We start from the raw sequence: 26,289 nt of genomic DNA on the forward strand, positions 1-26,289 counted from the left end.
ATGCCACGTGGTCAGAAGAGTAAGCTCCGTGCCCGTGAGAAACGCCGCCAGAACAAAACTGAACCCCAAAGTCCTGAGAGTGCTCAGGCAACTGCAGGAGAGGAAGAAGAGGCTGCTTGCTCCTCCTCTTCTGTTTTGGGGGAAGCTTCCTCGAGCCCCACTGGTGCTGTCTCTCTCCAGGTGTCTCCATGTGCCCCAGACACCACTGGTGCCACTGCAGGTGTTTTATGCAAAAGATCAGGAAAAGCCAAAGGCCGTGTTCACAAAAGTAAAATTGCCTCCCAGGCCTCAGCTTCCACTAAGAGCTCTGGCCAAGATATTCTAAAAAAAAAGGTGGATTTGGTGGTGGAGTACCTGCTATGTCAGTATAAAATGAAGCAGCCTATTAAAAAGGCAGAAATGCTGAAGATAGTCCACAAATGGTACAAGAAGGACTTCCCTGAGATTCTCAAGAGAGCCTCTGAGCACATGGATCTGATCTATGGCCTAGAGTTGAAAGAAGACAAGCCCAACGGTAACTCTTATACCCTTGTCTACAATCCAGATGACATCAGTGATGGCAGTGTGAGCAGCAACTGGAAAATTCCTATCGAAGAGATTCTGATGCCTCTCCTGGGTGCGATGTTCCTCAATGGGTACCATGCCCCTGAGGAGAAGGTCTGGGATTTTCTGAATATTTCGGGCTTTTTTAACAAAAAGAGTAACTTGTCTTTGCAGGAAATTAGGGAGCTTATTACTCAAGATTTGGTTCGGGAAAAATACGTGGTGTACCAGCAGGTGCCTTGCAGTGATCCTCCACGCTATGAGTTTCTGTGGGGTCGAAGAGCCCATAATGAGATCAGCAAGGTGAAAGTCTTAGAGTTTGTGACCCAGGTAGTTGGTACTGTCCCAACTGACTTCCCATACCTATATTCAAAGATTATGAGAGAGGAGGAACAGAGAGCCCAAGTTAGAGCCCAAGCTGTAGCCACTGTTAGCACTCCTTCCAAGGCCAGTGGGGACGCCAGGGACACATCCAGCCAGTCTCTTCACCCTAAGTGACATTGAGCTGGAGTCCACTTTTTGGTTGGAAAGGCCTATTAAGCAATTTCTTAATTTGCAAAATGGCTTCTTGGCTTATCGTTGTGTTTGTTTTTCATTTTCAAGTGGTGTACTTTTAGACAGAATGTTCATTTAGATTCAGAATATAAGTTTATGAATGATATGGATCGCAAATGTATTGCTGTTCATTACATCAGGAGTAAGAGTTTTGTTTTGGAATATCATATTGTAAATTCTTCATTCACTTTTGTCATTGTGTAGAAGATAACATGACTTTAGGAAAGAAATATGTTTCAAGATGTAGAAGAATCTTACACTAAATAGTTAAGAGTGATAGGTACATAGATAAATAGTGAAATAAAAAGATACATAGATACAGTAAAAGTACTGTACATTCAAAAATGTTTTTCCAACTTCAGTTGCCATACAGAATTATGTTGGTTACAGCTGTACAACATAATGATTAGACAGTTATATAACTTAAAAGTGTTTACCCCCATAAGTGTTGTATGCATCTTATCCATACATACTTACTACAATGTTATTGATTATATTGCTTATCCTGTACCCAGTATTATTTGTTACAGTCAAGAAATGGAAGGAAGCTAAGTGTCCGTTTGTAGAAAAATGAATAAAGATGTGCATATATAAAACTGGTCACGTCTTGTTTACCTTACTGTATTTCATCTTTTGTTTTGTAAATATAAAAGATATATACATGGATTTGCTTTTTATTTTCAAGAATTGTTGAGAATATAATTCATACTGAATTGAACCTTTCGGGTTATGGCTTTTATTTTACTCAGTTGTTGATTAAGTATCAGCTTTAGAAGTCTTTACTCTTGCACTGGGGATTTTAGGCAAAGAAGACCCTGCTTCTGCCCATGCAATTACAAAGAAACTCTCGTTACAAAAGCAGGCGAGATTCTTTGTATTTCATAAGGAACAACTGAAGACAAGTGAAAATAGAGGGTGGAGATAGCCTATTACTTGGTTTTCATTGCTAAGAAGAATTTAGTCCCACAGGAGGTCAATGGGTGACCCAGGGCTATATCCAGTTGCTTGTCCCACCCATTGTGGGTTCTGAGGTGGATTCTTCACATTATGGTTCAAAATGCTTGTTGACCAGTATTCCTGATGAGCATGATTATCTTGTTCACTTATTTCTTGAGGTAATTTTCATACATCACACACTTACTATGTATTAGGTGCAGAAGTTAAGAGTTTTGTTTTTAAATACACACTGAAAATCCTTAAATCATTTTTGTGAACCTTAACATGACTGCATGACATTAGAATGTGGATATCCCTGGTAATGTGAAAAAAAATCTATACTAAAATAGATGGGATCGGTACTTAGAGATGGAGAAAAAAAGTAAAAGTTCAATTATGGGTTTGCCTTACTCCATTCAGTCTTTCTTTTCTAAGTTTAAAACTTATATACTTGGATGTATTTAGATTCCTCAATAATGAGTGTAAGTTGCTATAGCCACTATGGAAGACAATATAGAGATTCCTCAAAAATTTTAAAATAGGCCTTGGCAGGTTGACTCAGTAAATGGAGCATTGGTCTGCCATGCAGACATCCTGGGATCAATCACCAGTCAGGGCACACATTAAAAGTGCCCATCTGTTTCTCTTTCCCACCCTCTCCACCTTTCTCTCTTCCCCTCTCACAGCCAGTGGCTCAATTTTTTTGAGTATTGGCCCTAGGTGCTGAGGATAGCTCAGTTGGTCCTAACACCAGCCTCAGGCACTGAGGATTGGCAGGTTGATTCAATCATCAGCCCCTGATGGGTGTTGCCAGTGGATCCCAGTCAGTAACATGTGGGAGTCTATCTCCTCTGTTTTCACTTAAAAAAAATTTTTTAAATAATACTTCCATATCATCCAGCAATTCCACTACTGGGTATTTAAAGAAAATGATATCACTAACATGAAGGGATAACTGTACCACCGTGTTCACTGCAATATTATGTACATTAGCCAAGACATGAAGGTGCCTCTTGATGAATGAATGCATAAAGGAAATGGGATACACATCCACAAACAAATGAATATATCATGTAGTCATAAAAAAATTCTGCCATTTGCTACAGCACATGCAGAACTTGAGGGCATTATACTAAGTGAAATATGGTAATTACCAAGTGGTTTCTTTCAACAGAAAGTTTTCAACAGACAAATACTGTATAGTATTGTAATACTTATATGTGGAATTGTTTTTAAAAAAAACAACAACAATTGAACTCATAGATGCAGAGAACAGATTGGTGGTTGCCAGAGGTGGGTAGTAGAAGATAGGTGAAATGGGTGAGGGTGGCAAAAAGTACAGACTTTCAGTTATAAAATAAAGAAGCACTGGGGATGTAATGTACGCAGTGAACACTAATAGTTAATAATGTTACCACAGGCAGTCAGGGAACACCAGGAATTCTTCCCCATTGGCAAACACGACACTGGAGTAGCTCTGTACACTGAGCACCCCAAAGGCTCAAAAGATAAATGGATAGGGCTTGAACACACTAAAAACCTGCAAGATAATCGGATAAGAAGAAGAAACTCTCCCCTCCCTATCCCTATAAGAACCACAGGTTTGAGGAGGAAGATAAGATGGTCTTTGAGATAGGAGTGCACCTTTCTCCCAGGAGGTTGCACCCAGATAAACCAGTTTTTTAAAACAAGCACCCATTTCACAAGTTTTTAAAATGAAGTAGGCACCCTAAACCACTTGATTGGTAACACTAGTACTGTATTATACATGTGAAAGTAGCCAAAAGAGTAGATGTTAAAAGGTCTAATTATAACATTATAAGAAAGGGAAAAAAGGGAATATGTAGCTAAAAACATTTCAGTGTGTATATTAGTTTATAACAAATTGCTGAAAATTTAACAGCTTCAAACTACAAACAGTATCTCACAGTTCTGGAGGTCAGAAGCCCGGCACCAAGGAGCTGGTTTCCCTAGGTTGAAGATCTCACAGAGCTGCAATCAGTGTGTCAGGTGTCCACATTCTCATGTGGAGCTCAGGAGCTCCTTCAGATAACATGCAGTTTGGGGGGAAAATTCAGTCACTGGAAACTGAAGGACTCAGGTGCCCATTTCCTTGCTAGCTGAGGGCTAGGGGTCATCCTCAGGTGACCTTAGGCCCTTGCCATGTTATGCAGCTCCTTCCATCCTCAAAGCCAGCAGTGTAGAACCCCCAGCCCCGCCCCACTCACTCTGAATTTCTCTCTCCAGGGAAGGTCCTGTCCTATTTAAGAACTCACCTGATTAGGTATGGCCCATGGAGGATATGTTTCTGTTTTAAGAACAATTGCCCTGGGAACTCAATTATGTCTGCAAAATCCTCACAGAAGCACCTAGATTTGATTAATTAATTAACTGGAAGAAGATGTGTGTGCACCAGGAGTCAGGAATCTGGAAGGCCATCTTGGAATTCTGCTTACCAGGGGCCCTGGGGTATTGTGGTTATGTTCATGATTAACAACTTTACGGGTAAGGGTTCATAATGAGACAAATATTGTTATAGATGTTTGCCACAAAATAATCTGGGGGCTGAGAGTGGATATAGATGGAGCAAGTTTGGCCATGTGTTGATATTGCTGAGGCTGCGAAATCAGTGCCTGGGGCGATAATTACCTTATTCTCTGTAGTATGTCAAATGTATAAATTTCATCAGGGACATTGTTCCAGACCATGTAAAATCAAGTAAACTTTTCAAAAGTATCTTTTTATATATATATAAAAATATATAATATTATTTAGACCAGGTAAATGTAGCTCAAAATAAATGAATTTATTATTCTATTATTTAAGAATATTGTTTAATTCCAATATTACTTAAGAAAATGGATGTAAACGTTTTCTAAATGTTACCTTACAGAATTTAACAATCTGTGAAAAAACTAAATAAGTATTTACATGTGACCCATTAATTCCACTTCTTAAGACTTACCCTGAAGACACACCACAGTGATATGAAAATACATAAATGCTCATCAATATATTGATAAAAAAAAAGACATGGTATATCACACTGTACTATGCAGCTACGAGAAAGAATGAGCACGATCTTTGTACATTCATACAGGGTCCTTTCCAAAATCTACATATAATGTGTGGATTTCTGGCTAAGGTCCATGGCATAATGCCCAGGGAAATCCTATTTCATCATGAAGAGGCTGTGAGAGATAAGAAAGAGAGAGCCTGAGTCAGACCTTGAGTTAAGGTTCCCCTCCTGCTGCCATGTGACCACTTTGCTGTCCAGGGATTGCCCCGAAGCTCTTCCCATGCCTAGTGAGGTCTGAGGCAGTTTTCACTTTGTGGTTAAAGAAAGCAGCCAATCTTCTAACCAGTGAGGATCCAAGGGGGGCTCCCGGGAACACAGCATATACCATCTTTGTTTTCCTCTACAATACGGGTAAACTGAGGGTTACCTTTCTTGTTTCTATTTTAAATATTGTCCCTTTTAATATAGAGATTTATTCATCTCCAGTACTTAAGTTTATAAGCGACGTGAATCACACATTTGTTGTTTATCAGGGTTTTAAAGGGGAATTTTAGTACTGTTAAACAAATTGAAAATCCTTGTATTATTTCTTGTTATTCAGAACAAGATAGCATGATATTAGAATACGGATTTCTGTGCAAAACGAAATTGCCCCATAGTAAAGTCTAGGTGATGGTGAGATGTGAAAAATAATGTAGTCAACTCTTGGATTGTTTTATAGCTTTCAGTTTCTTTGTGTAATTGGCATATATTACCTGGTTTTGATTAGCTTATTCAGGAATGTAGGAGATATTAAATCATAATAAATTTGACTTCTTACACACTTACTTTCCACATGTCCAAATATTAATTTAGCATCTATGCTTTGGAAGGCTCTTGGATAGTTCAGAGACGTTAAGAAAAATAGACACTACATGAGTTACCCATAGTATTTTAAAGTCTGAGAGCAGCTTTCTTATAAAATATGTCAGGAGATACTCCATATGATGTAAAGGACCAATAAAATGGATGGATCAGAGTGGTGCAGGAAGTTCCAGGTCACGAACCTAGTGTAGATACCATCAGACCAGGCAGGCAGACTCAGGAAAGTGGAAGCCGTGTGGTTGGAGATGATTTTAATTTCCCAGCATGGTGGTTAGTTGAAGCTAAGATAATGGTGGGCACAGGCCAGAACCTCTGATAATTGGTCTCAGAGATGAGACAGACCGGAATGGAAAACTACCCTTACCAGTTACATAGGCATCAGAAATAAACCAGATATCATGTCCACCTGGGGAAGGTTTGAAAAATTCAAGTACACGTGTCCCAGGGCAAGTGACCACAATGCAAAGATGGGAAATCCAAGTCAATTTCATGGAGTTTCTGACAAATAAAGGTGATTATCTGTGATTGAAAACTCAGCAGCTATTGGGCTGACACCCTTTGCTGTGGATTAAAGGGTCAAAGCCCATTCTATTAAAATGGTATTTAATTTTTGTTGTTGTTTTTGTTGTAATCCAGCAAACCCTAAGAGAGGTGTAGACCTTAGGTGATTGTGTTATTAATAAAGATGGGAGAAGTAACAGCTTTGTATGAAAGGGCATCTAGGTGGGAAGAAGAGTTAGTCTTTCAACCAAATTCTAGAAGATTTAAATTGTACACAGTTAGAAACAAACCTCCACACTCAAAGGATGATTTAATGGGGAGTTCATTTGTAAATAGCATTTTAGACTGATTGGATGTTCCACATCCTGGAGTGACACATATTCTCTGATATCTGCTAAATTTTTAACAAATCCTTTAAGGTCAGTCCTACTTTCTCAAGTCAAAATAATCATACTCATCAATATAACAGGAATTGAGCAAAATCTCAAAGCATTCCAGGCACTGTTCCAGGTGCTTTACATACATTAACCACAATCCACCAGCCCTACAAGACACGGCTTAACAAACCCCCTTCACAAATGCAGGCCTGAGGCTCACAGAGTTTGCTAATGTACCTGAGTTCACACAGTTAATACGTGACAGGGCTTGGACTTCATGTCCTCATCCAATTCATCCAGAGCTTACTCCAATGCACTCTCTCCAGCTGACCAAGAGTCAGATAATTCATGTTTGTCTACTACTCAAAAATGTATCTCAAGTGATACTGTTGTATAAGAACAGTGACAAACAGATGTTTGCCATACAATTAAGTAGCCAAATTAAGGTGTCTTTATTTTGAAGCCAGCGACTGCAGGGAGAGCTAAGTCAGTCAAATCATGCGGCCCTGAACACAGTTTGAAGTCCGCTTTTAAAGACAAACTTACACACTGACTGGAGAATAGGGAGGAGGGGAAGTATTGCAGTAAAACAAAGCAGTGAAACAAGCTCTCTTACAATATTACTCTACGCAGGGGTCCCCAAACTTTTTACACAGGGGGCCAGTTCACTGTCCCACAGACCGTTGGAGGGCCACCACATACAGTTCTCCTCTCACTGACCACCAATGAAAGAGGTGCCCCTTCCAGAAGTGCAGCAGGGGGCCACATAAATGGCCTTAGGGGGCCGCATGCGGCCCGCGGGCCTTAGTTTGGGGATGCCTGCACAGGATTAATTCAGGGAGAAACATTCTGGGAACATCTGCAACCTTGCAGAACTATCCCAAGGCTATAGCCTGGGAAACTAGACTTAAGGTCAGGGGTAGAGAGTCTTTTAGAAAAAAGTAAGTTCTGCTGAAAGTCTCTTTATTTTGGAGAAAGTACATTCTGCTGAAAGTTACTTATCCTAAGAGCCTTTCTTTTCTATATTTCAACAGAAAGAACCCTGTGACCAAAAAACCTGGATTAGATTACCATACCAGACCAATAAGAATACCAAGAGAAATAAGGCATATCAATAAAGGAGACAACATGCTTAGTGAAAATATAGTCATATGCATATGCAAAATCAGATACTCTCAAAAGATATGTCCAGGATCACAAACATTTCTCTCTATCCTTCAAATCAGGGAATGAATTCTTTAAAACGTCCTTAAGTCTGTTCCCCTTCACAATTACAAGCAAAAAAATAAAGTACCTAGGAGTAAACTTAACCAAGGAGACTAAAGACTTGTACTCTGAAAATTACAAAGCATTGATAAAAGAAATCAAGAAAGATACAAACAAGTGGAAGCATATACCATGCTCATGGTTAGGAAGAATAAACATCATTAAAATGTCTATATTACCCAAAGCAATCTATAAATTCAATGCAATACCAATTAAAATACCAATGACATACTTCAAAGATATAGACCACATATTCCAAAAATTTATATGGAACCAAAAAAGAACACGAATAGCCTCAGCAATCTTAAAAAAGAAGAATAAAGTGGAAGGTATCACACTTCCTGATATCAAGTTATACTACAAGGCCATTGTACTCAAAACAGCCTGGTACTGGCATAAGATCAGGCATATAGATCAATGGCACAGAACAGAGAACCCAAAAATAAACCCACAGTTCTATGGACAACTGATATTTGACAAAGGAGGTAAGGAAATACAATGGAGTAAAGACAGCCTCTTCAACAAATGGTGTTGGGAAAATTGGACAGCAACCTGCAAAAAAATGAAACTAGACCACCAGCTTACACCACTCACAAAAATAAACTCAAAATGGATAAAAGACTTAAATGTAGGCTGTGAAACCATAAGCATCTTAGAAGAAAACATAGGCAGTAAGCTCTCGGACATCTCTGGCAGCAATATGTCTGCCAATTTATCTCCACGGGGAAGTGAAATAAAAGACAGGATAAACAAATGGGACTATATCAAACTAAAAAGCTTTTGCACAGCTAAAGACAACAAGAACAGAATAAAAAGACAAACTACACAATGGGAGAACATATTTGACAATACATCTGATAAGGGGTTAATAACCAAAACTTATCAAGAACTTGTAAATCTCAACACCAGGAAGACAAACAATCCAATCCAAAAATGGGCAAAAGAGATGAATAGACACTTCTCCAAAGAGGACATACAGATGGCCAATAGGCATATGAAAAAATGCTCAACATCACTAATCATTAGAGAAATGCAAATTAAAGCCACAATGAGATATCACCTCACTAGTCAGAATGGCGCTCATCAACAAAACAACACAGAATAAGTGCTGGCGAGGATGTGGAGAAAAGGGAACCCTCCTGCACTGCTGGTGGGATTGCAGACTGGTGCAGCCACTGTGGAAAACAGTATGGAGATTCCTCAAAAAACTGAAAATCGAACTGCCTTTTGACCCAGCTATCCCACTTTTAGGAATATACCCCAAGGACACCATAGAACGGCTCCAAAAGGAGAAATGCACCCCCATGTTTGTGGCAGCATTGTTCACAATAGCAAAGATCTGGAAACAGCCCAAGTGTCCGTCAGAGGACGAGTGGATTAAAAAGCTTTGGTACATATATACTATGGAATACTACTCAGCCATTAGAAATGATGACATCAGATCATTTACAATAACATGGATGGACCTTGATAACATTATACGGAGTGAAATAAGTAAATCAGAAAAAAACTAAGAACTATATGAATCCATACATAGAAGGGACATAAAAATGAGACTCAGAGACATGAACAAGAATGTGATGGCAACAGGGGTGGAGGGTGGGGGGAGAGGGGAGGGGCCAAGAAGGAGAGAGGGGTTGGGGGAGGGGAGGGGCACAAGAAAACCAGATAGAAGGTGACAGAAGACAATTTAACTTTGGGGGAGGGGTATACAGCACAATCAAATGTCAAAATAATCTAGAGATATTTTCTCTCAACATATGTACCCTGATTTATCAATGTCACTGCATTAAATTTAATAAATAAATTTAAAAAAAACTTCCCTAAGTCTTGCTGGTAAATAGAAAAAAGTGTATCCACTCTTTTTTTCTCTGATAGCATAGTACATGCCCTGGGATCCCTGATTTCTGCTGCAGTTTTCTAATCTTATATCGCTACTGGAAGGAGGACCCATTCTCTGCAAGAATTGCAATAAGGAAAGTCTGCTCAGGTATTTGAAGAAAGGTGTCATTTCCCAGGAAGCCTTTAATCAAGCGACTACAGTCAAGGTGATGACTTGTGGATGAGGGCTGAGGAAACAATCAGCCCAAAATATAGGAGTCTAACAAAACCTAAGGAGGGTGACCCCAGTTCAGTAAAAAGAGTCTGAGGCTCTAAAAATGTGGTGTAGACCTTAAGTAGGAAATTGTCCTAGGACCTAGTAAGAACGGAAAAGTCCTGGAGAGTCTCATCCCTGTTGTCTGTTCCAGAGGCCTTGAAGGACCATGGCCATGTGAGGATCACCTTGACGTCCAACTTGGAATTCTCAGGAAAGTGGGACCATTACGTAAGATGAGCAGTGTGAGGAAAGCAGAGACTGGAGTTACTGGACTGGGCATCTGTCAAAGGCAGGACCCTGATGAGGACTAAGGGTAGTGCTCACAGCATAAAAAATAATATTTCCTCTGCTGTCATCCCTGGGAAGCTGCTGGCAGAGATATCAGGCTGGTTTGAGCCTGGGAAGTCTCAGGGAAGAGAGGGCTTCGGGGTAATGTGGGTGGTCTCCCTTTTGCAGAGAGAGGGACTGGGTCTCTAACAAGGATCACCCACGTGAAGACCCTGAGTGTTATGAGGGAACCCCTCAAATAGCAGAGGGGGCCACATAGAGTCCAGTTCTTTTCCTATCCCTGGGAGACCCAGAAGAGCAGCCACTGCGGAGTGCACGAATTCCTCCTCGGTGGTTCAGGGAGGGAAGGGCCTTGCGCCATAGGATTGAACCCACGTCTGCAAAGAGAGAGGTCTTGTACAAAAGTGAGCAAAGCGAGGATACTCAGTGCTAAATGAGGGGCTCTCTCACAAAGAGCGGGGGCCTCACAGAGTCCCGGCCCTCTGGGCAGGCCTGTAAGGCCCATGGAGTGCACTAGCAGTGCGTCCTGACTGCCCCATTGGTACTCAGCTATGTGAGGACATTGACTGCAGCTGGACAACTCGGGGGACTAGAGGGATGCGTCCAGGCTCTGAACACACAAGTGAGAGGACCCTGAGTGAGGACCTTGAGCGCACTGATTCTTAACAAATGAGGTCCCATAGAGCCCCGCCCCACTCCCAGCCCCCAGGCACCATGAACAGCCCTGCCGGAAAGGACCCAAAGAATCCCAACAAATGGAATTTCTGGAACATTGCTCCAGCTTTCAGCTCTCAGCCCTCAGTCACCCTGGATAGCCCTGTTAGAAAGGATCCCCAAAATCCAGCCATTGGGGTCCTTCAGAGGCCCACGCTCAGCTCTAAACCCTCAGGCAACCTGGACAGCCCTGTCAGAAAGGACCCAAATAATTCCAACGAATGGGGTCCCTGGGATGCCGTCCTGGGCTATCAGCCCTCAGGCGCCTTGGACAACCATACCGGAAAAGACCCACCAATTTCCGCTTGGAACCAAGCTCTTTGTTCATGTGCACACGTGCATTCAACCATATCAGGTTGTCTGGGTGCGGGAATTTGCAGGACTGGCTTCGAGTCCAGGTAAGCCCCCCCCCCAAGTGGTATCTGCAGAAACCACACCCTGACATAATGAAGGTGCTTTTTCCCAGGCCCCTGGTTCTCAGAGGCCCCAGCAGGGCGGCCACACTGACTTTGGCCTGGAATGTATTAGCGAGCAGGCCTGGCAATATGGTGGTAGGCCTGGTTTTGTAAGTGGACATCCAGGTCTGAAGTGGGTTGAGGACGGGGGCCCTGGGTACTAAGAGCAGACCTTCATCCATAGAAGGGGGCACATGGGAACTACCCCTGTAGTCGGTTGCAGGAGGCACCGGGCGAAGGAAACAAAATAGCGAAGGAATATCTGCTCTCCAGGTAACTACGGAGTTGAGGGCTACAGCCACCGACCACTCGCAAGCTCAGCAGATGTGGCCCGGGACTCAGGAGTCAGGCTGAGGTGACCTCTCATTTCCTCTGTGGTGGTCTCAGAGAGTTAAAGGCGTTAGTTTGGTGGAGGAAGCCCAATTCACAAAGAGGGACACAGCCCACAGCAGGATTTGGGTTGTGACACTGTGAGAGGAGGGAGGACCCCTCCCAGAGTGCACGGGGCCATGTAAAGTCCCAGCCCTGTTTGCACCCCTCGCAGACTTGGGCATAACACCATGAAGAGCTGTACTCAGATCTTCCAAGGCCGTCTCAGGGAGGTGAAACATCAGGTCAAAAGGGGCAACCTCATGTCAGCAGATGGAGTAATTTTTGTTCATGCTAGGTTTCAGAGAGCCCCTTGAGGACTGTGTGGATGTGCCACACCCTACCAGTGAGGCCAGAATGAATCCATACTATTTCAATGCTGGGAGACCTCAAGGTTAAATATCTGACAGTAGGACCTATCAAAACTCACTGAGAAGTAACAAGGAAGGGAAGGCCCTAGTGTGAGAACAGTTCAAGGTCAACAGAGGGAGAAATCATGACCCTGCCATTAGTGAAATTATACTTTCAATTTGGATCCTATATGGAACCACCTACCTTAGGATCTCAATCTGCTTGCAGTAGGCCTCACTCTTGGGAGACCACATTTGGTCAGGTAAGGTCAACTTGATTTTCTCTTACTGAGTCTCAGGGAGGTTGGCTCTTACCGTGAAGATTTCCCTCCCAGAAGCCCAGTTGAGGAACCTGAGAAAAAAACTCAGCCAACCAACCCTGAAGCATGAAAGCATCCATTCCAACCCTGTACTGTCACATGAGAAACCTCAGGAAAGGTCTGTCAGGTTGAGCATCCCACGGCATTTCTTTGTATCAGGGATAAGGGAATTGAGATCCCCAGTCTGAAGGTCCAATCACTAGCATCCAAAGAGGAATGTTGCCAACCCTTACAAGGAGCCATGATGATGAGTTTGACTGATAATTGAGGATCTAAATCAGGGGTCGGGAACCTGTTTGGCTGACAGAGCCATGAACGCCACATATTTTAAAATGTAATTCCATGAGAGCCATACAACAACCCGTGTACGTTACGCATTATCCAATAAAAATTTGCTGTTGTCCCGGAGGACAGCTGTGATTGACTCCAGCCACCTGCAACCATGAACATGAGCGGTAGAAAATGAATGGATTGTAATACATGAGAATGTTTTATGTTTTTAACGTTATTTTTTTTTTTTATTAAAGATTTGCCTGCAAGGCAGATGCAGCCATCAAAAGAGCCACATCTGGCTTGCGATCCATAGGTTCCCAACCCCTGATCTAAACGAATTCAGACACAAGGGATCCCACTAAGATCTAAGCACTGGGTTTCATCTGTTAAGGAAGTGGACTGTTTCCCCTCCAGTTTTTTCTCCTGGCTCCCAGAGAACATTCACTTGTCAACATCAGGGTAGCAGTGTGAGGGTGCCCAGGCTCTGCCCAGAGTTGACATGATAATACTGAAGATGAACCAAGAGATCTCCATGTGCCAGAACAAAGGGGGCTACACTGACATCACTTGCTGTCATCTGAATAAAGTCGATGCAAGCGGGTAGGATACAGCATGACTCACTCTGAAGGTGCTCTGATTCCTCTATGGGGTTCAAAGGGGACATACTGACCTGAACAAGAGCCTTGTGGGTTCCTACAGTAACATCCTCAAGGAAGCCTACAGAGGCTGCCTTCAATAAAGCCAAGGTAGAATCTACCTATTGGAGTGCTCACTACATCTCATTCTCTATTCCCCAGGTACTCAATCACTGTTCTTTCACCCACAGCTCTGTCTCCTGTCTTGAACAACAGCCGTCATGCCTCGTGGTCAGAAGAATAAGCTTCGTGCTTGTAAGAAACGCCGCCAGAACAAAGCTGAGGCCCAAGGTCCTGAGAGTGTTCAGGCTGCTGCAAGAGAGGAAGAAGAGGCTGCTTGCTCTTCCTCTTCTGTTTTCGGGGAAGCCTCCTCCAGCTCCACTGGTGCTGTCTCTCTGCAGGTGTCTCCAAGTGCTCCAGACACCACTGGTGCCACTGCAGGGGTTTCATGCAAAAGATCAGGAAAAGCCAAAGGCCGTGTTCACAAAAATAAAAATGCCTCCCAGGCCTCAACTTCCACTAAGAGCTCTGGCCAAGATATTCTTCTAAGGAAAAAGGCGAATATATTGGTAGAGTACCTGCTTAATCAGTATAAAATGGAGCAGCCCGTTAGAAAGGCAGAAATGCTGAAGATAGTCCACAAATGGTATGAGAAGGACTTCCCTGAGATCCTCAGGAGAGCCTCTGAGGGAATAGATCTTTTCTTTGGCCTAGAATTGAAAGAAGACAAGTCCAACAGTAACTTCTATACCCTTGTGGAAATACCAGGTGACATTAGCAGTGGCAGTCTTAGCAGCGGCTGGGATTTTCCTAGAAAAGGAATGCTGATGCCTCTCCTGAGTGTGATCTTCTTGAATGGCAACCGTGCTTCTGAGGAGCATATTTGGGCATTCCTGAATACTTTGGGCATCTATGATGGACAGAGTCATTTTCTATTTGGGGAGCCCAGGAAGATTATAACCAAAATTTTGGTGAAGGAAAAATACCTGGTGTTCCGGTTGGTGCGCAACAGTTTTCCTCCACGCCGTGAGTTCCAGTGGGGGCCAAGAGCCAAAGCTGAAACCAACAAGATGAAAGTCCTGGAGTTTCTGGCCAAGATCAATAATACCGAACCCTCTACCATTCAACCCCAATACGAAGAGGCTTTGAAAGAACAGCAAGAGAGACGCCAAACCAGAGCCTACACCAGAGACCAAGCTGCATCCACACCCACAGCTGGCCCTCCTTCCAAGGTCAGTAGGAGCTCCCGTGCTGCAGCTTGCTGTAACCCTCACCCTGAGTGACCTCAGCTGGAGTCTTCACTTTGTGGTTGGAAAGGCCTGTTAAGCAGTGTCTTAATATGCAAAATATCTTGGGTGGCTTGTTATTGTGTTTGTTTTGCATTTGAAAGTAGTATACTTTTAGAATGTTTACTTAGATTCAAGATACAGGTTTAAGAATAATAAAGATCTCACTTTTATTGCCATTTATCAGGTTAAGAGTATTGTTTTTGAAATAAAAATTGGAACTCTTTCAATCATTCTTGTGATTCAGTACAAGATAACATGTCTTTAGGATAAGAATATTTTTTTGAGATGTGAACAAACTTTATACTAAAATAGATGGTAGCAGTAGGCAGTAGATATTAAGGTAGGTAAGTAGGTAGGTAGGTAGGTACGTAGATAGGTAGTTGGTAGCAGTAGGCATTAAGTAAGTAGGTAGGTAGGTAGGTAGGTAAATAGATAATAGATACATAGATGCATAGAGAGTTAGAGTAAAATAGGCCACTATTTTATCAGTTACTGTTGACATACAGTATATTGCTTTCAGGTGTTCAATTTAGTGATTAGACATTTACATAACTTAAAGTATTCACCCCCCATAAGTCTTCTGATACCTTAACATAGTTACTGCACTGTTATTGGCTATATTACCTATATGTACCCAGCAGTATCTGTCACAGCCGAGATATGGAAACACACTAAGAGTCCATCTGTAGACAAATGGATCAAGATGTGGTGCACTGACAAAATTGGTCATTTGTTTGCTTTACTACATTTAGTCTTTTGTTTTTTTTTAATTTAAAAGCTATATTTCTGGATTTGTTTATGATTTCCAAGAATGTTTGAGAATATAAGTCATAGTGAATCCAATCATTCATGGCTTTTATTTTGTACAATCATTAATTGAGTGTCAGCTCTGGAAAAATTCATGCTTGCATTGAGGACGTTTAGGAAAAGAAGACCTAGCCCCTACCCATAGAACTGTAGGTTGTAGGAGAAGCTATCATTGCAGAAGAAGGTGCAGTACTCTCTAATTATTAAGAAAACAGTGAAAAGGAGAGTCAAGAGGGGGTGGAGGTAGCATATTACCATATTACCTTGTTTCATTTCTAAGAAGAATTTTGTTTCATGAGGAGGTTTTCTTTTCTATAAAACTACATATTTTCTGACATGACACAGAAGTAAGAAAAAATTCTCACTGAATTGGTGATAACATCTGAGTTCAGAAATAATCACAGTAATAACTTGCATTCCCTAAAGTCTCAATACAGATCAGGCTCAGTGACCGATGCTTTCCATACATCACGTATATCATGGTGGTCCCACAAGACAGGGCTCATGAGACTCACTGTACAGGGCAGTGCCTGAGGCTGATAGAGTTAGGGCTTGGTAGTGTGCCAAAATCCCTAGGGTTCATAGAGGCCATTGCTGAAACTAGATTCCTGGTGTAAATTATAGTGAACCCACACTGGCCAACTCCTCCAACCTGAGACAAACCTTGTGCTTTTTATTTTAATTTTCTTGTCAGTACATCAAAGTATGTCTGAAGTGGTAAAAGGAATGGCCCTGTTCCTAAACTACTGGAATGGAAAACAGCCATAACAGGAAGAATGCCATTATAATTGAGAAGTAAAAATAAGCAAAAGAAAGAGACAGTACTGTTCTGTGACGGTATGATCATTTCCAAGTATAGAACGTTCATGGGGCCCTGTCTGTTTGGCTTAGAAGTAGAGTCAGCTCAGCATGTGGTTGTCCCAAGTTCGATTCTTGGTCAGGGAACACTGGAGAAGTGACCCATCTCCCCATCTCCTTCTCTATCTCTCTGTGTCCCTCTTCTCCATCTCTCTTTCTCTGGGTACCATCCCATAGCCATGGCTGAAATGGTTTGAGCAAGGTGGCCTTGGGCATTGAGGATTGCTGCATGGTCCCACTTCAGGTACTAAAATAGTTCAGTTGGTGAGCAACGCAAAAACAGCCCCAGACTGGCACAGCATGGCCTGGTAGAGGGCCTCCCAATAAGATCCCAGTCGGGTGCATGTGGAAGTCTGTCTCTCTGCCTCCCTGCTTCTAAATAATAAAAAAATGAAATAAAAAAAGACTTGTACAAAAAAATTAACTCATTGTTGACAGGGATACAATTAATCCCAGCTCCAATGTTATCCCTGGCAGACACAGGCAAAAGCAGGTGGGCTCAAGTCCCCCTGCATGCAGGGTCTCAAAGAGAAGTGAGCATTAGCTACACACTAGAATTTCAGCAGAGAGTGGAACCCCAGGCATGACAGGGATGCCTAACATCCTGTCTGAGGAATGAGGCAACCAATTGTTCCACAACAGGTACATCTTTAGAATGTTCTGCTCTGTAGTTGGACAGAGGTCAAAGGCACAGCTTCCAGACAATGGTTACCTCTCATTTTATGAAAAGGGGTGGTCTGAGACTTAATCCTGCAGTGAATGGGAGAAACCCCATAGAGCAGAGGGTGATACCCAATTTCTAATAGGATTCAACATGATAACATGGAGTAACATGAATAAATCTTTCCCAGAAAGGAGGCCAATGAGAGCCCTGTCCTTCTTGTCAGACCTGTGACTATGGCACCTACTCATGGTGGCATGGTGAGTCCTACTTTCTCCCAGGGATCTCATGGAGGTGAGGAATGTCATCCAAGTCAGCAGTCACAGGTCAGCAGTAGTGAAATCTCCACCTTGTGCCAGAAACCAAGGTAAGGATGCTGAAGACTGAAAGGACAGCTCATCTCGTAAGAGTGGGGCAGCACAATCCCATGTTGGGAGCTTGGAGAGACCATGGGCTGCTGTGACCACATGAGGCACATGTCCCTTCTTCCTAGGGCATCTCAGGATATTGGGGGCTTAGTAGGGAAAGGATAAGCCTCGAAACAAGACAGAGGATATCTTCAGGTTATGCAGGAGTCAGGAGGAGGACAGTGAGGAGCACTGTGTGGACACACACCCTGTGTCATCCGTGCCATACAGGATCTTCCCCAGGCAGTGATGTCACCCAGAGGGACCCATCAGTTCCCACTAAAGAGTAACATGAAAGTAAAGGTTGGGTCTGTGGGTGGTGTTCACAAGTCAACAGAGAAAAGAATACTAGGCCTGCCTGTCATTCAAATTGAGGAGCTGAATTGGGTCCTTGAGTGGCACCGTCCTTCATTGGGCCTGAAACAGCTGCCAGAGCTTTCATTCCTGTGCCTCCATGGACAGGTGTGGGCAGATAAGGTCAACCTTACCTCCTCCTTAGGTCACTGGGCAGTATAGGCCTTACTATGAGGATAGAGGTCTCAGTTCAAGAAGGAGGGCAGCACCAGGCTTTCAGGAATCACATTTGGGAGCCTGAGGATAGACGACGGGGTCCATCTAAGCATGAACAGGAGGGTTAATGGAGAGTCATGCCCCAGCCTTTGACACCTGAGCCTTAGAAAGCTCAGGCATGGTTATCCAGTGAAGTTCCCTCACTCTCTTTATATCAGATCTAAGGGAGGTAAAATATTTCACTTGAGACTGTGGCACGTAGGAATTGGAAGGGAAGGAAATGATAAATGCCAGCATATTTTTACCTTTTACTACACACATTCCACCAGTCCAAGACAAGACTTATCAAGTTTACTTTGCAGTTGAGTTTCACGCATACAGGTTAATAAGTTCCCAAAGCACACATGGCTGGTGGGTGACAGGGATCGAACCCCACACTCGTCCACTCCTCCAAGCCTGAGGCCAAAATTAATTCATATTTTTCTCATTATTGTAGAATGCTTCTCAAGCAAAAGAAGAAGGGCTTTCTGTGGCTCAGCTACTGGACTGAAATACATAGCCAGATGAAAATAATGCCAGAATGAATGTGAGGTATGCATAAGAGGAGCAAAAGAGAGAACCTTTGCTGACAATAAGATCAGGTACACATGTGATTTCAGATCACATCAAATATCAGGGACTCCAAAAATCTATCTAGCTTCAGTCACTTCTTTATGTAGAGGAAGTCTGTTAGAACAGAATTTACAAGGGAACTTGAGTCTGGGGAAGACAAAGAGTAGATTAAGATGTTTTATTTCCCTTTCAGCCCACCGCCTGTGCTCCTGATTTGTGCTGTGGATTTCCCACATCACATCAGTCCCAGGACAGGCACCCATTCTCTACACGACTTGGAGTAGGGAAACTGATGCCAGTCTCGGTAGGGCATCTTCAGTCTCCCCCTTGACAGCCTTTTCCAGTGAGGTTTCCCGACCGGTCACTTGGTGAGCCAGGAGGAGGAAAACCAGCAGCAGGAGTACTTGGGTGTGTGCCAGCGCCCAGGCCAGGGTGGCGGCACATCGTCATTGTGCCCGACGGACACTGAGCTCTCCTGTGTCCTGCCCCACTTCTCTGCCTCTGCCCACTTCAGTGGCTCCATACAGGCTCTGGCCATGAGCAAATGCATGAGCTTGTGGAAGTGTGCCCTCAGCACAGTGGTGGTGTGCGACACTGAGGCTTCACGGAGAGGATACCGCCAAATGCGTTCCACCCTCACTGAGAAGGATGTCGTCAGGCCCCTAGTTCTCCCCTACCAGGAAGCAGTGGGGTGGGATTGCTGACCCATGGCTAGATCAGAGGGAGCACCCAGCTAGACCAGCTGGCCCTCCTAACCATCCTGTACTCCCCTCTAGCCTCAGCTGCCTGGACTTCACTATTTTATCCACCAGCTCCCTGGCCAGATGAACATGGCCAGTCTGGTTCCAAGGGACGTCCCAGCACTCGCTGACAAGAGGAAGCTTCTCTCCCTTCCACTGTCTAGCTGCTCCTGGAAGACTTGGGCACACTGCCCCCTGCCCCATTTTGAGCAAAAACAGTTTGTGCTTTGACGACAACTCTCTGTGTTGTAGGCCTAGGCATCCCCTTTCCCTACCGTGAGAAGACTGCAGATGCTGGGGGTGGGATGGGAGCTTACGGGGGGAGACAAGCAACTGTGGCCCAGCATCACCCAAGACCATTTGGAGGAATGAACCCTCCACGGACCCCTTCCACACACCCAGCCTGTTGTGAGCTGGAGGTGTTTGGAAAGGATGCCCCAGGCTCGCTGAGGATATCTGAAGGCCCAGTCAAGTGCATTTGGCATTCAAAAGGAATGCTCCTCTATTTTTTAAGTGTTCTTTTTGCAAAAGGTACATTTGAGCTTAGTATCTGTGTGTATGAATAACACGTATCATACATTTATTGCTTTTTTTGTTAAAAGTATAAAAGATTTGGCATTTTCTACATCAAATTGAAGATCCTTGCCTCTCTTTTCATGTTTTAGAAGAAGATAATGGGGCAGATGAACAAAGATTTTCCTGCAAATGTGAATGAACATCGTGAGAGATTGTTGAAATCCAAATATTTAAAAAGGTCTTAGCTGAGTGCATCAGCAAGATGGTGCAATAGGAATTCCTAGCACTTGTCTACCCCATCGAAACACAGATTTAACAATGATATAAGGAACAAAGTACCTTTATGTGAGACCCATAATCTCATTAAGAAGTGGCAGTACCACAGGCAAGTATAAAAATTCTAAGATCAGCTGCATCTGAAGTGGAGAAGAAGATCAGTTCGACTTTCCTGGCATCAGTACACCCCTCAGGCTGACACAGGCCAGCAGAGAGAGATGGTGCGTCTGCTCTAGATGTGGGGCTATAGAGAGTGGGGCAAATGCCCCAGGAATCCCCCCAAACTGATAGAACTAATGAATATATTTGCTAAGGTTGCAGGATTCCAATTATATTTGAAAATTAGCCATGTTTCTATATATGAAAAACAACTAAAATAAATTAAGAAAACCATTCTACTTAAAATGGTGTCAAAAAGAATACAATACATGGCAATAAATTCAACCAGGGAGTTGAAAAATCTGTATGCTGATAAGCATAATACAGTGATAGAAAAAATTAGAGAAGACACCAATAAAAGAAAAGATATCACATATTCATGGATTGGAGGAGATAATATTGTTAAAACATCCACTTTACCTAATGTGATCTATAGATACAGTGCAATACCTATCATATTTTCAATGCATCTTTCACAGAAATAAGAAAGAAAATTCATGCACAACTACAAAACACCCCAAATGCCAATGTAGTTTTGAGGAAGAGGAACAAAGTTCTAATACAATGTTATATTAATCAAAACAGTGTTATAGTAGCATAAAATAGATACATAGACCAATGGAACAGAATAGAGCCCAGAAAGAAGCCCATGGGCATATATCTATATCTATCTCTATATCTATCTAGATAGATAGATACATAGATAGATAGATAGATAGATAGATAGATAGATAGATATCGATATACATAAACTCAGGTAATCTTTCACCAGAGCACAATGAATACAAAATATAAAAATGATAGTCTATTCAATAAATAGTGTTGGGAAAATGGAATATCCATATATCTCAGAATTAAATTTGATGCTTATATCCTAATCAAATATTAATGAAAAAAGGAATAATGGCTTTAAAATGAGTCTAAAACCACAAAATTCCAAGAAGAAAGCATAGGGAAAAAGCTCTTTCACATTGGTCTGGTAATAATTTCTTTAATATGTCAAGAAAAACCTGAAAAGACAAACAAAAAGATTTACAGTGATTACATTTAAATTAAAAGTTTCTGTACAGCCTGACCAGGTGGTGGCACAGTGGATAGAGCATCAGACTGGGATGTGGAGGACCCAGATTTGAGACCCCAAAGTCGCCAGCTTGAGTGCAGGCTCATCTGGTTTGAGTAAGGCTAACCAGCTTGAGTCCAAGGTCGCTGGCTCGAGCAAGGGGTCACGCGGTCTGCTGTAGCCCCCCAGTCAAGGCACATATGAGAACTCAATCAATGAACAACTAAGGAGCCGCAACAAAGAATTGATGTTTCTCATCTCTGTTACTTCCTGTCTGTCTGTCCCTATCAGTCCCTCTCTCTGAATCTCTCTGTCTCTGCCACAAAAAAAAAAAAAAATTCTGTACAGCACTGGAAACAATTAACAAAATGAAAATGCAATTAATAGATTGTAAGAAATATTTGCAAACCATGTATCACATAAGGGGTTAATAGCCAAATTAATTACATAAGGAACTTATCTCAAGAGCTAATTAATTAAAAATTTACTCACTTAACTTAAAAATAAGCAAAAACCCTGAATATTTTTCCAAAGAGGACCTACAAATAGGCAATAGCCAGTGGTGGGTTCAGCCAGCTTTCATTTACTTTTTATTGAGTTGGGTGAACCGGTTATTCAAATGGCACTTGTAATTAAAGTTCTCTCTAAAGTGGGTGCTTGGGCAGTTGCCCAATGTGGAAATCGCAAATTTACATTCCTTACTTTTTTCATCTACTCAGCAGTGTATTCTAAGCACCTGTAGTAATGTTTATTTGTCCATAGGCGAAAAAATTTTGACAGAACTATGCTTGTAATATCTATTTATTCATTTCATAAATCTCATTTTACCTTTGATGAAATTCTACATTTTAATTCCCTCGAGTTTGTCACTTCAGAAAACAAACCTACAACATAAAGAGAAAAAGTGCAAAAGAACCAGAGGGTGACAAGCTGCCATCGAAAATATCTTCAAAACAGTTTTATCATTTTTTTGTCAGGTATTATTTAATATGTTTATCAATATTTTAAAACTCATAACATAATCTAGTTTTGTGTACCTCTTTTATTGTTCTTATTTCAGTATTAAATGCAAGAAGTAATAAACTGGCCCTGGCCGTTTGGCTCAGTGGTAGAGCGTCAGCCTGGCGTGTAGAAGTCCCGGGTTCGATTCCCGGCCAGGGCACACAGGAGAGGCTCCCATCTGCTTCTCCACCCCTCCCCCTCTCCTTCCTTTCTGTATCTCTCTTCCCCTCCCACAGCGAGGCTCCATTGGAGCAAAGATGGCCCGGGCGCTGGGGATGGCTCCTTGGCCTCTGCCCCAGGCGCTGGAGTGGCTCTGGTCGCAACAGAGCGACGCCCCAGAGGGGCAGAGCATCGCCCCCTGGTGGGCAGAGTGTCACCCCCTGGTGGGCGTGCCGGGTGGATCCCGGTCGGGCTCATGCGGGAGTCTGTCTGATTGTCTCTCCCCGTTTCCAGCTTCAGAAAAATACAAAAAAAAAAAAAGTAATAAACTACCTTTCAATCTATCTTTTTTATACTTAAAATGGTCATTAGGCCTGACCTGTGGTGGCACAGTAGATAAAGCATTGACCTGGAACGCTGAGGTCGCTGGTTCGAAACCCTGGGCTTGCTTGGTCAAGGCATATATGGGAGTTGATGCTTCCTGCTCCTCCTTCTCTCTCTCTCTCTCTCTCTCTCTCTCTCTCTCTCTCTCTCGTCTTCAAAATGAATAAATAAAATCTTTAAAAAAACGGTCATTAGGGCAGAGAACCAGCTGTTAAATTATTTGAATCTCACCACTGATGGTAGGTACAGTATATGAAAATGTGATCAACACCACTAATTATCAAGAAAATACAAATCAAAGCCACTATCAAATATCAATTCACCCCTATTAGAATAGCTAACATCAAAAAAACAAATACAAACAAGTGTTGGTGAGGGTATTGAAAAAAAAGGAAACTTTGCACACTGTTGGTAGGACTATAAATTAGTACAGCCATTTGAGAAAACAGTTTGAAAATAGTTTAAAAGATTACTACACTGCTACTTACTACATGTTTCAACAATCTCATTCCTGAGTATATATCCAAAGGAAATGACATCAATATCTCAAAAACATATCTGCACACCTATGCTCATTGTACAATTATTCGCAATAGCCAAAGAAATGTGCTCTATGTATACAGTGGAATATTAATTAGCTTTAAAAATGGAAAAGATCCTGTGATATGGGACATTAATGAACCTGGGAGACATGGTTCTTAGTAAAGTAAGTCAGACAACGGAAGGTAAATACTGCATAATTCTTCCTATATGAGCTATCTAGAATTGTCAAACACATAGAAACACAGAGTAGAATGCTGGTAACCAGGGTGTGGGCAAAGCAAGAAATGAGAAGATGCTGTTCAACCAGTATAATTTCAGTTATGCAAGATGAATGAGTTCTAGAGTTCTGTCAAAAATCACTGAGTGGCCTCTGGCTGGTTGGCTCAGCAGTAGAGCGTCGGCCTGGCGTGCGGGGCACCTGGGTTCGATTCCCGGCCAGGGCACATAGGAGAAGCACCCATTTGCTTCTCCACCCCCCCTCCTTCCTCTCTGTCTCTCTCTTCCCCTCCCGCAGCGGAGGCTCCATTGGAGCAAAGATGGCCTGGGCGCTGGGGATGGCTCCTTGGCCTCTGCCCCAGGCGCTAGAGTGGCTCTGGTCCCAGCAGAGCGACGCCCTGGAGAGGCAGAGCATCCCATCGCCCCCTGGTGGGCAGAGCAGAGCGTCGCCCCTGCTGGGCATGGCATGCCGGTTGGATCCCGGTCGGGCGCATGCGGGAGTCTGTCTGACTGTCTCTCCCTGTTTCCAGCTTTAGAAAAATACAAAAAAAAAAAAAAAATCACTGAGCACCTACTTAACAATAGTGCATTGTGCACTTGAAAATTTAAGAGTATTCCCATGTTAAGCATTAAGCTGATTAAGTGCAGATATTTGGAAAAGATAATTCTTATCATGTTAATGGGTATGTAAATGGTGCAGCCACTATGGAAAAACACTATAGACTCAAAGTATCCCAAAAAATGGAGTCAGTCTCTTGAACACTACCCCCGGCCCTCAGCTCTCAGGCACTCTAGACAGCCCAGCCACAGAGGAACCACGGACTCCTAACCCATGGGGTCCCACGGAGCCCAGCGTACACTGAGCTCTCAGGCACCCCGGACTGCCTGGTCAGAAAGGACCCCTAAATTCAGCCATTGGGGTTTTGCGGAGGCCTGCAGTAGGCACCCTGGACAGCCCTGCCTGAAAAGAACCATGGACTCCAAGCAGTGGGATTCCCAGAGCCAAGCCCTTGGCTTTCAGACCTCAGGGATCCTGGAAAACCCTGTGGGAAAGGACCCCTGCCTCCAGCCATTGCAGACCTTTAATACTTGGTGCCAGTTTCTCAGCTCTCAGGCGCCTTAGACAGCCTTTCCGGAAAGGACCCACTGACTTCCGCTAAGAGCCCAGGAACCCTTTTCACGCATGTGCGTTCGACGCTTCTCCCATTGCTGAGTGCCTCTTATTCACAGGACTTGCTTAGAGTCTAGGTAAGGACCGCCCCCCGTGATATCTGCAGAAACCACACCCAGACATGACGAAGGTGTGCCCCCACTTTTTCCCAGGCCCCTGGCTCTCAGAGGCCCCAGCAGGGCGGCCACACTGAATTCGGCCTGGAAGGTATTAACGAGCAGGCCTAGCAATATGGCGGTAGCCCCGGGTTTGAAGGTGGATATCCAGGTCTGAAGTGGGTTGAGGACGGGGGCCCTGGGTACTAAGAGCAGACCTTCCTCCATAGAAGGGGGCACATGGGAGCCACCCTGCAGTGGGCTGCAGGAGGTGCCGGGCGAAGGAAATAAAAAAGCGAAAGAACAGCCGCACTCTAGGTAACTACGGAGTTGAGGGCTACAGCCAATCACTGGCAAGCTCAGCAGATGTGTCCAGGGCACAGCACTCAGGCTGAGGTGACCCCTCATTCCCTCTGCGGTGGTCTCAGAGAGTTAAGGGCCTTGGTTTAGTGGAGGAAGCCCAATTCACAAAAAGGAACATAGTCCACAGCAGGATTTGGGTTGTGATACTGTGAGAGAAGGGAGGACCCCTCCCAGAGTTCAGGGGGCACATAAAGTCCCAGCCCTGTTCGCAGGCCTCGCAGACTTAGGCATATCTCCATAAAGAGTTGTACTCAGCTCTGGCCGCGGCTCAGTGGATAGAGCGTCACAGGGCTTATGAAGGTGACAGGTTCAACTCCCAGTTAGGGCACGGAGTAAACGCGACCATCTGCTTCCCCCCTCCACCTTCTCTCTACCCTCCTCTCCGCAGCCAGTAGTTTGATTGGTTGCAGTGTACCCAGGCACTGAGGATAGCTGGATTGCAGCTGTCAGTCTCAGGTACTAAAAGTAGTGCCGAAGGGTTTGCCCGATGGATCCTGGTGAGATGCAGAGTATGCCTCACTGTCTCTCCTCCTCTTACTCAAAAAAATAATAGTAATAATAATAATAAGTTTGAGGAATGTTGTACTCAGTTCTTCTCAGGCCATCTCAGAGAGGTGACAAATAAGGTCAAAAGGGGCAGCCTCAGGTCAGCAGAAAGAAGATTTCCCACTTGTGCCAGGTTTCACAGAGACCCTTGAGGGTTTTGTGAATTGGCCACACATTATCAGTGGGGCCACAATGAATCCTGCCTATCTTCCTCAAGAATTGATGTCGGGCAGCGGTGCCTATCAGGTCTTCCTGAGGCATAACACTGAAGTGAACACCATAGACTGAAAGGAGAAATCATGTCATTACCGTGAGTCCAATTATACTTTGAATTCAGATGCTATGTCAAACC

General features: G+C 43.4%; 1 protein-coding gene across 1 annotated transcript; it reads left to right on the top strand.

Moving 5' to 3' along the window:
• LOC136386236 (melanoma-associated antigen E1-like) lies at positions 1 to 25,160 on the top strand. The gene is made up of 6 exons (XM_066357735.1): positions 1 to 948; positions 9,940 to 10,051; positions 10,311 to 10,387; positions 11,628 to 11,712; positions 13,780 to 14,795; positions 25,086 to 25,160. Exons 1-6 carry the CDS (start codon positions 1 to 3, stop codon positions 25,158 to 25,160), a joined length of 2,313 nt encoding a protein of 770 aa, XP_066213832.1.
• The last annotated feature ends 1,129 nt before the right edge of the window (positions 25,161 to 26,289 follow it).

The sequence above is a fragment of the Saccopteryx leptura genome, chromosome X (assembly GCF_036850995.1).
Source record: "Saccopteryx leptura isolate mSacLep1 chromosome X, mSacLep1_pri_phased_curated, whole genome shotgun sequence".
Taxonomy (NCBI): domain Eukaryota; kingdom Metazoa; phylum Chordata; class Mammalia; order Chiroptera; family Emballonuridae; genus Saccopteryx; species Saccopteryx leptura.